This window comes from Struthio camelus, chromosome 3 (assembly GCF_040807025.1).
Source record: "Struthio camelus isolate bStrCam1 chromosome 3, bStrCam1.hap1, whole genome shotgun sequence".
Classification (NCBI taxonomy): Eukaryota; Metazoa; Chordata; class Aves; order Struthioniformes; family Struthionidae; genus Struthio; species Struthio camelus.
Genome location: NC_090944.1, coordinates 88,605,832 through 88,618,499, shown reverse-complemented (window position 1 = coordinate 88,618,499; position 12,668 = coordinate 88,605,832). Strand labels below are relative to the sequence as shown.

Below are 12,668 nucleotides of genomic sequence, written 5' to 3'. Positions count from 1 at the left end.
TTTACTGGAGTAGAAGCTGATGTAATATAGAGGAGATTGTTTTGGGTTTTTTTTGCCCAGTACTTCTGTCTAAGCTAACCAAAAGCCAGGTATAAAGACCGGTACACAATATCAATCAAGAAAGTAAAAGTCTCAGCAATATCAGTAAAAGAAAGAAAGAACTGGAGCTGACACTCTTCTCCCTGGCCTGTTTTCAACACAGACTGCTGGACAACCTAATCTCTACCTCAGAAATAGTCTACAGCAAACTGACGTGTATATGGCCAGTGATGCTGTTGCATGTTAGTGTGAGTCCTTAAGCGCTAAAGCGCATATGGGAGCAGTCAGTACAGCAGTTGTGACACTAGCCAATCTGATGGTTAAGCACCAACAAAAGCCACTTTTCTGAGAGTTAAAGCGTCTAACCTCTGCTGAAAGCTCTATTAAATTTTGTTATCTTATGCTGGAGCTATTACTTCTGCAGCAGTCCCAGTTCTCCCTCCACAAATAAGAGCAAGCCGTGTGTCCTCATAGTGCTCCCTGTTTGATTATTCTGAAAGTAACAGCCCTCTATCATCAGGTGCCTCACAGGTGTTTAGGATGGGCTGAGGAGGTAGATTTTTAGGTGTCATCTGCTGATGTAGAATTTATTAGAAAAGTACAGAAGTCCTTCAATCTAAGCTACTTGCATCCCTACAAAACGTTGATTTCAAGTTTACTGAGAACAACCACCTCTTTAAGAACATCTGAAGCTGTTGCAGGGAATCCGCTAATAAGAATATCAGGACTTTGCTGGAGAGCTTACAGAGCACATGGAGCAAAACTGGTCTTTTCAGAACAAGTAATTCTCTCCTGTGATTGCTGTAGTTGTATTTATTCTGATCACCTTTCATATAGTTGCCAGTGTGTTGGACAATGCTTTAGTAATTAAGGATTTTAAAGACACATGGGTATAAGGGATCCTCTTTTTCCCCAAGCTCCCCTGGCCTTGAGACTGCAAGTGCAAGGTTGAAGTGATACTGTGAGTCTCCTACATTGTTCCTTGCAGCAGAGAAGAGCCTGGCAGAGGAGTTGGTATTCCCAGCTGTTTTCTGCCAGTTTCACAGAATCACAGAATAGCCAAGGTTGGAAGGAACCTCTGGAGATCATCGAGTCCAACCCCCCTGCTCAAGCAGGGTCCTCTAGACCACGTTGCACAGGATCGCGTCCAGGCAGGTTTTGATTATATCTCCAGGGAAGGAGACTCCACTACCTCTCTGGGCAACCTGTGCCAGTGCCCTGTCACCCTCCCAGGAAAGAAGTTTTTCCTCAGGTTCAGATGGAACTGCCTGTGGTTCAGTTTGTGCCCGTTGCCTCTTGTCCTGTCGCTGGGCACCACGGAGAAGAGCCTGGCCGCATCCTCTCGACACCCTCCCCCTTCAGATCTTTTTATCCATTGATGAGATTGCCTCTCAGTCTTCTCTTCTCCAGGCTGAACAGGCCCAGCTCTCACAGCCTTTCTTCAGAGGAGAGGTGCTCCAGTCCCCTCATCGTCTTTGTAGCCCTCCGCTGGACTCTCTCCAGTAGTGCCACGTCTCTCTGGTACTGGGGAGCCCAGAATGGGACACCGGACTCCAGGTGAGGCCTCCCCAGGGCTGAGGAGAGGGCCAGCATCACCTCCCTCCACCTGCTGGCAACACTCTGCCTAATGCAGCCCAGGATCCCATTGGCCTTCTTGGCCACAAGGGCGCATTGCTGCCTCATGCCGAACTTGTTGTCCAGCAGGACTCCCAGGTCCTTCTCGGCAGAGCTGCTTCCCAGCAGGTCAGCCCCCAGCCTGTCCTGGTGCATGGGGTTATTCCTCCCCAGGTGCAGGACCCTGCACTTGCCTTGGTGGAACCTCAGGAGGTTCCTCTCCGCCCAGCTCTCCAGCCTGTCCAGGTCCCTCTGCATGGCAGCACAGCCTTCTGGTGGGTCAGCCACTCCCCCCAGTTTAGTATCATCAGCAAACTTGCCGAGGGTGTGCTCTGTGCCTTCCTCCAGGTTGTTGATGAATACATTGAATGAGACTGGACCCAGTCCTGACCCCTGGGGGCCACTGCTAGCTACAGGCCTCCAACTAGGCTCTGCATCATTCACCACAACCCTCTGAGCTCAGCCATCTAGCCAGTTCTCAATCCACCTCACTGTCCACTCATCCAACCCACACTTCCTGAGCTTACCTATGAGAATGTGATGGGAGATAGTTTGTAGGTCAGAGTTGGACAAGATGTATGTTTTTTTTTTTCTTCTTTTGAAGCAGTGACTTCAATTTGCAAAATGGCTGAAGGGGCCTGCAGCACCACTGGAAACTTCTTGGAGTACGTGTATGGAAAGGTTGAAAATTACTGAAGTTCATGATACACAGATAATGCAGGAGAAAGTGGAGAATGTGAGCTTTCTTTCGTACCCTTGCCTCCCCCAACTAACCTTGTTGATCACTTATTGATTGCTGCTGGTGAGAAACATGTCTGATACGACATGTTATTGCACGTACTCCACAATGTTGGCTGGGCATATCTTTTATCTCTTTTTTTCTTATTTTTTTTTTCCTCTCCGCCCCCTCCCCCCCCCTCCCCCCCCCCGCCATGAGAGCTCCAGTGAGGTTAGTGGCACTCTAAACTGGATGGATGTTTAACCAGGTACAGTGACTGAAAAGCCTGGAATCCAGATTGTTACTCTGATCTAGTGAGATGAAAACTCAGAAATTTCTTGCCCATCGTTGGTTTTTAAAGAAATATCAATAAGAAAAATAAGTGCCTCAGTTGCTCTTTGAGGAAACAAAAGCCATATGGAAATTTCCCTGGCATTCAAGATCAGGAAGTGGAAGTCACTTAAAGTGTCATGTACCATCTAATCACCTTGGGGAAGGTATTGTTCTTCATTCTGTTCACTGGTTTCTCTTGGAAACATCTGCTCTTGTTCCTGATTTTCTTTAATGAGAGCATAAGCAGTAGTGTTTAATTTATTTTTTCTGTCTCCTGTGCCTTTATTGTGATACTCTCATTTTCCATTTCTCTGTGTGCCATGTTCTGCTAATATTTTGTTCTGTCTGGGATCTGTTTCTTGCCTCTGATGCTTTATTGCTTCTCTCTGGCGTTTTTGTATTTTTCTGTTGAGGGTAGATAGATACAATGATTGCTTTTGCAATCAAGAAAGTTTTCACTTTCACAGTAATCTCTAAGTTTGCTCAAGCAGCAGAGTTCTGATTTTATTTGCAGACTGTTGATTCACGTATAAAATTTAAAAGGTCTGCTTTGATCATAGGGTTGGACATGCTGTATAATACAGTAACGTAGAATTTCTCTCTGTAATTTCATCATCCAGCCCGTGGTTTCTGGCTGATATTTTGGATTTGAGTGTTCTTTCATGCAAACAATTAGCTTAAGTTACTTTGCTTCTTTTGGAAATTGATGACTCATCTGGTATCCACCACTGGCATCCTCCTTGTTCTTCTTCAGTGCAGGTTGCTTTATTGCCCTATATAGATTTCATACATCGGCATCCTTTAGCCCCTGCTTCCGAGCTGTTACTAATCTTGATATTGTCTATCTATGTACATATGGAAAGGATGTTTAGCTTTCATTGGATATTACTGTAAAGTCTCCAACTGACTTTTAAAAGCTAGAACCTAGGCTATGTAATATATAATTTCAGGTGATTTCTGTTGATTAATTTGTCTTGGATCCTGGCTGTTGGGGAGTGTGTGTGTGTGCTTTTGGGGTAGCCCATTTCCAGTTGACTGAAACTGAGTTTTGCTATTCACTTCATTGGGAGCAGGAGCAGCCATGAACTCTTATTTATTTATTTTGTGTTACAACAATTATAGTTCCAATTTTTAAGAATATAAATCAGAATACGGAGTGTAGGTATTACTGACTGGTGCAAGTGCGTCCTATTCCCGCCCCCCCAGCTCTGATGTTTGTTCTTGCCTTAAACAAAGACATTGGGTGGATTTCTTTTTCCATTGAGTTCCTTGGCAGTTAAAATTGCTCAGAGGGCAGCTGATAAATAATTTACTCCCATGAATTTCTACGTGCAATGAATTTTTCACGTTGTAGGTTGGTTTGACAGTTGTATGTTTATAAATATAACAATGTCTATTGCAATTTAATTTGTTTTTTGGCTTGCACCTTTTTATTAGAGTGATTGGGAAAACTGGATATTCTCTCGCTAGCTGAAAGTTTGAGTTAATGTTTTTGAGACCTTCTCATTTGTTTTTCCTGAAGCAAAGGTAACTTCTCTATCTTGGAATTGTACCTATGTGAATGCAGCTGTAGTAGAATTTGTTTTTCAGATATCTATCCCTATGCTCAGTTTACCTGTTCATGTCTTTTGTTTTCTATATTTGTATTCTTTTTAATGTAAACTTTTGCAATTTAATGGGTTGCTTGTGCTGTTACAATTGGAAGATGTGCTCCCAATATCTTCTTGTTGTGAAGGGCTGTGCTCTGGCAGTGATGATTGTTTGTCCTTCCCTGCTTGATCCCTAGTCACGTGGTTGACAGGGCAGTAAGTATGCAAACAGATCATACTCATTTCCATGCCTGTGCCTGAGTCTTGGCAGCAATATAAGACCAGACTTACACCTTAGCCTGGGTGTGTTGTTCATGTTACAATCTAACCTTTAGCATCAAAGGCCAGCTTTTGTGCTGATGTTCACAGTACATTGTAACCGAAAGAATATATATTTATTCTTTCGTGCAGCTGGTAAAGAACAAAACTCTGAATGTAATAAATGTACCTGATACTTATGTAATAAGTCATATCCTGTGTGATCTTCTTGGAAGTTTATTGCAGATCGCATATATTTAATGGTGGCTGCATGCTCTTATATGTTAAAGTACTAGGTGCATAGTGGAACATGAAGGCTGTGATAAATTTACTAGTATAAATAGTAGTAGCCTCTCATATACTACTTATTCTTACAGAGTGCGGGATAATACCTTGTGTCTCCAAAGCTGGAAAATGATCTTCTCCTCTGCATAAATAAAGAGGTCAGGGTCTAGATGGGACTTCCGTTTATGTGATGGCAGGGGTTCAGGGAGCTACCATGATCTTGCCTGGTTATTATTTAAAGCTAAAGCAACTTACAAACTTAAGAACGTGTGTGTGGCTCACAAAAGCCTACATCAGCATGGAACCTAACCTGTGTTAGGATGCCTCTTTTCTGGGCAGAGGGAAAGCATAGAAAAAAGTAGTAGTAATGTGCACTGTAGGCAGAGCAGGAAAGAGCAGGGAACAGGAGGAGTGAGGGTCAGAGAATTAGGTGCGTGCCTGAAGCTCTGCTTAGGATTTTACTGGTGCGGATGCATCAGTCAGAGTAGTGAGAAGACATGATCCCTGATTAGATAAGCTGTGTCAGCAAAATCTTTTGGCATCGACAGTTTTACCTGCAAAACTGCATTTTACCTATTTATTAACTCCTTTTGCTTATGAGGGTGGTTTTGGTATATCTATACAGAGCTTGCTTTGCGCTGGGATAGCTTCCTCCGTCCCAAGAGCTTTTGCCGGCAGTGCGTGCCAACGCAGCTGTAGGGCTGAAGGGCTCCTAGGCTAGCTGTGGCTTACACTGGGGCTGGACCTTGACAGCACCAATGGAAGATCTACCTTTTCTGCAAAAGAAGAAAAGTAGAGAAGCAGTCAGGAGGAGGCGTTGCTCAGAGAAAGGGATAAAGCAGAGGATTTCCACTCTGCTACCTGCACTGTGCTGCTACACAGTCAGGTAAGAGTGAGGGAGACGGCAAGAGTCAGAGCCTGTAGAGGATGACAGAGGTCAACACTGAAGGTACCTGCTGGAATCCTTCGGTCTGACCTCCTTCATAACACAGCCATAAGTGCCAAGATGTTTTTTTACTTGTTTTTATTTTCTTATTCTTCCCGGTATAGACTGTGGTGAGGTTTAAACAAAAGAGAGAAAACCTGCAAATAAAGCAGGTAGTGACAGCTGTGACCAGCCAACATACACAGCAGAGTCCAGACATGCAATTAAAGCAAAATCTGTCTCTCTTTTTTTAGAGCAGATTGACTGGAGTGGTATTGTTATTTAATCTCTGAGAGTCTTCTCAGGCTCTGAGCTCTTCTCAGGCTGTAGTAGTGTCAGCTCTCTCTGATCTTCTTCAACTGAGTCATTAATAAGTCATCAGAGCTGTTCACTTTCCATATGAGGATATGGGAGAAAAGCATGTCTGGATGCTCCTTGGTAGTCAGAAAGGAAAGTCTGCCAAGGACAAGAAGCCTGAACTGCGTATGGCAGACAGAGAGCTCTTAGGTCTCTGGATTACATTGAGATTCATTAGTTTTCGAAAGAAAAGCTGAAAATGTGCTTATATTGGGAGGGAAGAGGGGAGCTGTAAGTCTGCATACTTCTAGTATAGTGAGCAGCTCAAAATTATAGCCTGTTAAATAGATGTACGTATTTAACCTCTGAGAAGGGCTATAGGTTCCTGCTGTAGCACGATAAGAATAATAACACATTTAGATTGTGCTTTTCAGAGCTATGTCGTCATTAGGTATTTTAACGTAAAGCTAGTGGGTAATGTAGGAATAGGATTTTAAGCTTTTTGATTTAAGGGCGAGGGAAATGTTATTTTACATTTAAAAAAAAAAAAAAAAAAACCTCCTGAGAATGAAAAGAGGTTCAGACACTTCTGTTCTGACAGCAGGTTCATGGCGTCTTTCAGCCTTCTCCCAGGAGAGATTCTTGTACGGGAGCTCATTTCTTTTCAGATCTGACCACCGTAGCCCTCAGTAATTATAGCAATGTTGAAATTCCAAGCTAAAAACAGAAGTGCAGCATGTGCCTATTCCCCATGTGATTCACAAACCAGGAAATTGAAAAAGCCTGACTGAGAGGAAAGGAGTGCAAAGCAATAGACACATCTAATATGTGTTTCAAAACCTGCTATGCCTGGGACTTAGGAGCTGTCATCTGCTGGAGCTTATTATGTATGCAGTTAGAGCAGAGCCTGATTGGGTGTAGTAAGACCTAAGGCGAGGGAGAGAGGGAGTGGAAAAGAGAGTTCGGCTTGCAGCACTGAAATGTAAACAGTGGAAAGCGAGACAGAGTATAAAGCCTTTATGCTCTGAACAGCAAGCAGCACACAGCGAGCTCTCGTGGCTCTTGTAACATACCTTTTGCACATCTAGCTGTGCTGTTCTTGATGAACAGAAGCAGACCCTTCGGAGAATCTCCTGCCTGTGGATATAAATAGGGGGCAATTGGGATGCGCTAGCTTTCTCCACCACTGCAGCTCCTTCGTGCTCTGCACCGTAGCTCGGACGGGGCAATGGAAATGAACATGAAGAAGTTCACAGTGCGGCGGTTCTTCTCAGTGTATCTCCGCAAGAAGTCTCGGTCGAAGAGCTCGAGCCTAAGTAGATTTGAGGTAAAATTTGCATTAACTTTGTTATAGGTAGCAAATATTGTTATGTGCTGGTAACACAGATGCAGGAGAATGTCTGCACTTGCTGGCATAATAAATAAAGGTGATCTTTCCCCAGAGGTGATGGTGTTCACACCTGATGTTCTTTGTTTCAGTGTAATTCAGTGCCTTTTGTTGGTAGTATTTAATGTATTGCATAATATATGTAGTGTGTTGCTAAGGATCCGTTTGTCAGCCTAGGTTTGTCAGCCTCCCCCCTAGGATGGGAGGAGGAAACCTGGTTCAGGACCTCATGAAGTTGTAGGAAATAATTGCAGATTTACTTAAATTAGCACAAATGGCACTGTAATTTGTAATAGCCTCCTATTTTAGTCTTCCTCCCCTGCCCACATATCATTCTTTCTCAATTCTGGATTTCCAATTAAATAATTAATTTACTAGTGCATCCTATATATTGTATGTAAAATAGAGCTTTTCTTGCTTATTTGTCCAAGGATTCTCATGCTTATGCAGATTTTTGCCATCATTTTCAGCCCATGCATCCTGGTATTTTTTCTTTTTATGACGAGAATTTCTTCTTTGGGAGGAGAGGAACAATGTCAAATTAAACGTAAAATGATTTAGCAGTATAAGGAAATGAAAAGCATTTCAAGTAAGAGGTATTAGCAGATAGGGATGTGTGAATGGGGTAGAACCAGGATTTCTGCCTCCCTTCCTTGAACCATTGTTCTTTGGCCCTATATTTGGAAGCTGTGAATAGTCGGCAGGAAGTGAGATCAATTGAATAAATGTCAGTTATATTTATGTTGTTCACTTTATCATTGCAGATGATCTGCAACCTCTGCATTAAAATAAAGGTATATGAGGCCTGATTCTCCTCTGGCTAACATTTGTTTTATGCTGGTGTACTTCAGTTGACCTCCAGGGAGTCGCTCTGATCTGCACCAGTATTCCCTGGAGAAGGATTACTCTCATGCTGTGTGAATACGTTTAAAAAATGTTTTTCCCTTAGTGTCCTATTTAAAGTACCAGGTAATTGTTTGAACATAAAGTTCTTCATGTGTCATTGCTTAAACAGGACATGCAGAAAAGCAGAAGTGTTTTGCTGGGTTTTTTTTCCCCTCTAACTCTTTGATATCACTTTTCTGGAAAAATGATCATGTAACATACCTAATTTTATTTCACCTATCAAATAGTCATGTCACGCATTTAAAACAAACTAACAAATGGAAGCTGACATCAGTTGGTAAGGCTTCCCCCAGCCTTGCCCCTGCAGGGTTAAGGCAGGGGGAACCCTTCCTCTCCCAGTTGTGAATCCAAAATTGCAAAAGCTAAGGTGAAATAGATGTTCCCAGTAACACCATAAATTCACCAAGCTCATGCTCATTCAGAGGCAACACAAAGTAATCTGGAGTCACTGAGTTAACATGAAGGAGTTCTCCTGTGACAGAAAGGAGTGTCTTCGTGGGCTGTCAGTATCAGGGCACAACATTAGGAGGGGAGGTGATTTTGAAGACAGCCAAGTCCCACCAGACCTCATAACTACCTATTTGACAGTGCTACAGAGGGGGAGGAACAGATTCTACCACACTAATTTCTTAACTTAACTGGATAGTGTAACTAGTACAACGACTCAGCATTTGTAACAGGCCAGATCCGGCTTCATTAAAAAATAAAAAATAAAGTCATCTTTACAATCCTTTTGATCATCAGTATCACATTAGATTTACTGGATTTTTTCATTGGATATCTGTATTTTTTTCTTACGTGATTTGCCCTATAATAAGATTTTTTAATTTGAAATAATTTCCTTCAAAAAGCAACTTAATAGATATCCTATAGCACATCTAAGTTTTGAGCATTACATGCACTTCCCTTCTCCCTTTACTTGGCAATAATAACCCACTTTATGCAAAGTGACTCAGTATTATAATGCAACAGGGAATAGGGGTTGTTCCAACCAGGAAGAAAAAATGATTCATAAAATCTGTTCTGCTATTTAAGTGTGAAAATCATCTGAGATGTTCCCACTTAGAGGGAAAAACCAAACATGAACATCGAGCCCCCTCTGTGATTTCCATCCCTGAGTACTTCTGTGTATAAATTTGTAATTGCAGGCTAATGAGTGTTCATCAGCCAAACAGAAAGTGTGGAGAAGCCTGTTGGTGTTGGACTTTTAGAAGTCAGAATGTTCTTCATCTTAATAGGTAGATATTTTTAAAGAGGCAGTAAAAAGGCACAAGTTATTACATCATGGAATGAGTAAAAGTGAAATAAAGGGAAGAAATTTGGAGAAACACATGTGGCATCGCTTTTCTTTGTGCGTGCTAGCTAATACACCTGACAGAAATTGTGTGTTGCTAGATGTCATTTGAAATTTGGAAGAGGAGAGTTCTTTGTAGGTTGTATGGGTATTTGGGGGTTGGGTGAGGGGGTGGGAGATGGCTTTAAGATGGATTCAAGCATTTGATTCAAGCTGCTAGATTCAAGCATTTGATATTTTTATAATACCACCATAATAATAGATTCAAAACCATACAATATTTATTATTAATATATGATTGATTACTTATTTTCCTGTGGAATTCTGCTATGGTTTAAATCCAGTTGGAATGCATTTCCTAACTTCCAGAGCAGGGATACAGATGCAGAAAATGACTTAGCAAATCACAGCTTGTGACTTGACTTTTACTTAATTGTTTCATATGCCAATATCATTGCTATATCTGAGACAAGATCATTGCCTTATGTAGATGGCCAGGTTTCACACTATAGTCCTGCTAAGGGAGGGGAGGCAGAGCAGACCGTGGTGACTAAGATATTATAAGAGTTTTATTTTATCTTGCGTAAAATGTATGCCCTTGTTATCATTCTGGGAAAACTTGACTGAAATTGGAACTTATTTGGCTACACTTTTAGTTTTTAGTTTATATTATTTTTCAGTATGGCCTGCATTGCCCTTCATTTATAAGGTATCTCGTGATGTCATTTTATTAAATGCGCAGAGCCAAGTTCTGCCCTTCTGTATGTGCATGCGTTTCTTACTGGAGTATGCTGAAAATCCCGTGAAGTGAGTGGGAACTGCATGTGTGCATCCCAGAGCAGGGCTTTGTTTATGGTTCTTGCTGAGTGTTGATGAACACGAATGTAAAACCATGAGGAGAAAGTACGCACAGTGTGGATCTGCTAAAGACTTTGAGCCTCAGTGGAATGCATCTTACAGCAGTGAGGAATATCCTTTAATTTATAAATCAAAAGTTAAATATGCCATTCCAGTAAGCTAGAAAAGACTTAAGCACGCAAAGAATTTAATTATACTTATTCCAGTGACGCAGAAGCCTTTCTTGGTTTTCTGAGAAAATGACCAATTAAAACACTGCTATATATTCTTTTGGGAGATGTTCTCAACTTTTGCGCTCCCGATATATTTTTAATTTTATATTTTGTCTTACTGATAATGATGGATCCAAGTTATGTTTTCTGTCTATGTGTAGGGCTTAGAGCCTGCCAGAGCTTTTGCAAATTTACTCAAATTTAGTTTGGGGCCTTGTGTCCCTAGATGTAGTCAGCTGTGAGAGGCAGGACCTCCTGTGGGTAATTCAAGTGTGGGTTCTCCCTGGGTTCCCGAACTGACACGTAGGAAACTGAAGTAAGCCTGTGCAGTCTGGTAAGGAGCACTGCAGAAGGACTGGCATTGGTTTTATGATATTTTTGTTAAAAGGGATTTTGAGTTAACCTTTGGCTTAGATTTTACTTTCCTACAGGTTTAAGTAGAACAGCTTAAGAAAGTGGCTAGTAAATGCTGAAATTTGGCTAAGCTGTTCTTTTTACACAGTGGGCTGGAGCGATGCTTCACTTGCAAACACTTGTGAACTCCTCTTTCACACTTGTCCTGCAATACTGTTTTTTATCAGTCGTGTCTCCTGTAATCTGTCTTGTGTTTTTCTTTCTGTTTATAGATAATTGTCTTCTAGAGGAATATGTTCTTGCTGCCAAAGGTTAGACAGAATGAGGGAGGTTAAGGGAGAGAGATGGGGACTGGCAGTCCAAATCAGCTGTTCAAGGTGCGAGTCTTGAACCAGTTTTAGCTTTGTTTTTGTGGTAATGATGATTTTTCTGATGGTGTTGTTACAGCAAAAGTTACCAAAACTATTGTAGTCTAACTTTCCCCAGCTGCAGGCAAGCTGTTTGTGAGGAAATGCTACAGTTCTTATAGTCTTGAATCGCTTGGTGAAGGGAAGGGGAGGTAGGGTAGGGGAAGGGGAGCAACGGGAGAGTGTAGTCCATTTGACAGGTCACTTGAGAAGCAGCCATGACATCTAGCTTCCAGACTCATTTTTACAACTTGCTCTGTTGTTACGAATGGTTCAGACCTCTGTGCCTAGCATTCCTCATTTGTGAAATTGTGATAATGTGATAATGATAATGATAATCATTGTGATAATGATTATTCAAGTTCTTTGATATAATTTTACATGTTTACTTTGTTTTTGGTGGTCAGAGCACTTACTCACATGTGTACCCGCTCCCGACTCCCAAAATAGACAATATCTTGTGCCCCAGGCCTGCTATTCGCTCCTTCCCACAAGCTTCGAACTAACTGCTGAGCTACAGAAAAGGGAAATTAAGCAGGTAAATGTAAGGATAATTTGCTCACAGAAAGATTGCAGAAGAATAGGACTGGGAGAGGTCTAAAACGCTCCTCTCAACCCTCCCCTCTCCCCACCTCCATCAGGCAGCGTTAGCTGTATCTGAATTCCACCAGAGTCTTTGTCTAACCTCTTCTTAAGGACCTCCAGTGGTAAATACTCCATCACTTCCCTGCGGAGGTATATTTTACAACATTATCTGTAGTGTCTGAAAGCTTTTTTTTAGGTCTGATCCAAGTTTGTCTTACGGCAATTTAAGCCTGTGTCGTCTTGTTCTTTCCATCATAATAGTGAAAAACAGATTGTTTCCTTTTCTTTGCAGCAACGTTTTTTATGTGTTTAGAAGCTTTTCAGGTCCCCTTTCTCAGTCTTTGCTTGTAGGGTGGGAAAAATGGTCATCCTCCTTGCTGAAAGTTAAGGTCTTCCAAGATTGTCACCCTGTTCCAGTCAAAGCTGTGGTGTTAGGGAGAAGCTCTTCCTTTTCTACTGCATACTAATGGTCCCTTATAAAAATCAGTCTTAAAGGACCCTATCTTGTCAAAGACCAATCTACATTTTTATTTTGCGCTCCATTTCCACCATGTGTAAATGTTTGCATGGAGCCTTGATTTGATGGTATTTGCCACCCAGACCAGAG

The 12,668-nt window shown here is 41.8% G+C and overlaps 1 protein-coding gene across 4 annotated transcripts in view; it reads left to right on the top strand.

The window, feature by feature from the left end:
- The window catches only part of RPS6KA2 (ribosomal protein S6 kinase A2), a 329,479-nt gene that overhangs the window by 131,193 nt on the left and 185,618 nt on the right, over window positions 1–12,668 (top strand). Inside the window, exon 1 of one of the 4 annotated variants that reach the window (XM_009680860.2) lies at window positions 6,877–7,385. The exons of the other annotated variants lie outside the window; for them this stretch is intronic. Coding sequence (XP_009679155.1) covers window positions 7,287–7,385 — 99 coding nt within the window. The 5' untranslated portion in view covers window positions 6,877–7,286. Of the gene's footprint in view, window positions 1–6,876; window positions 7,386–12,668 lie in introns of those variants that run through there. 4 annotated transcript variants of the gene reach the window in all.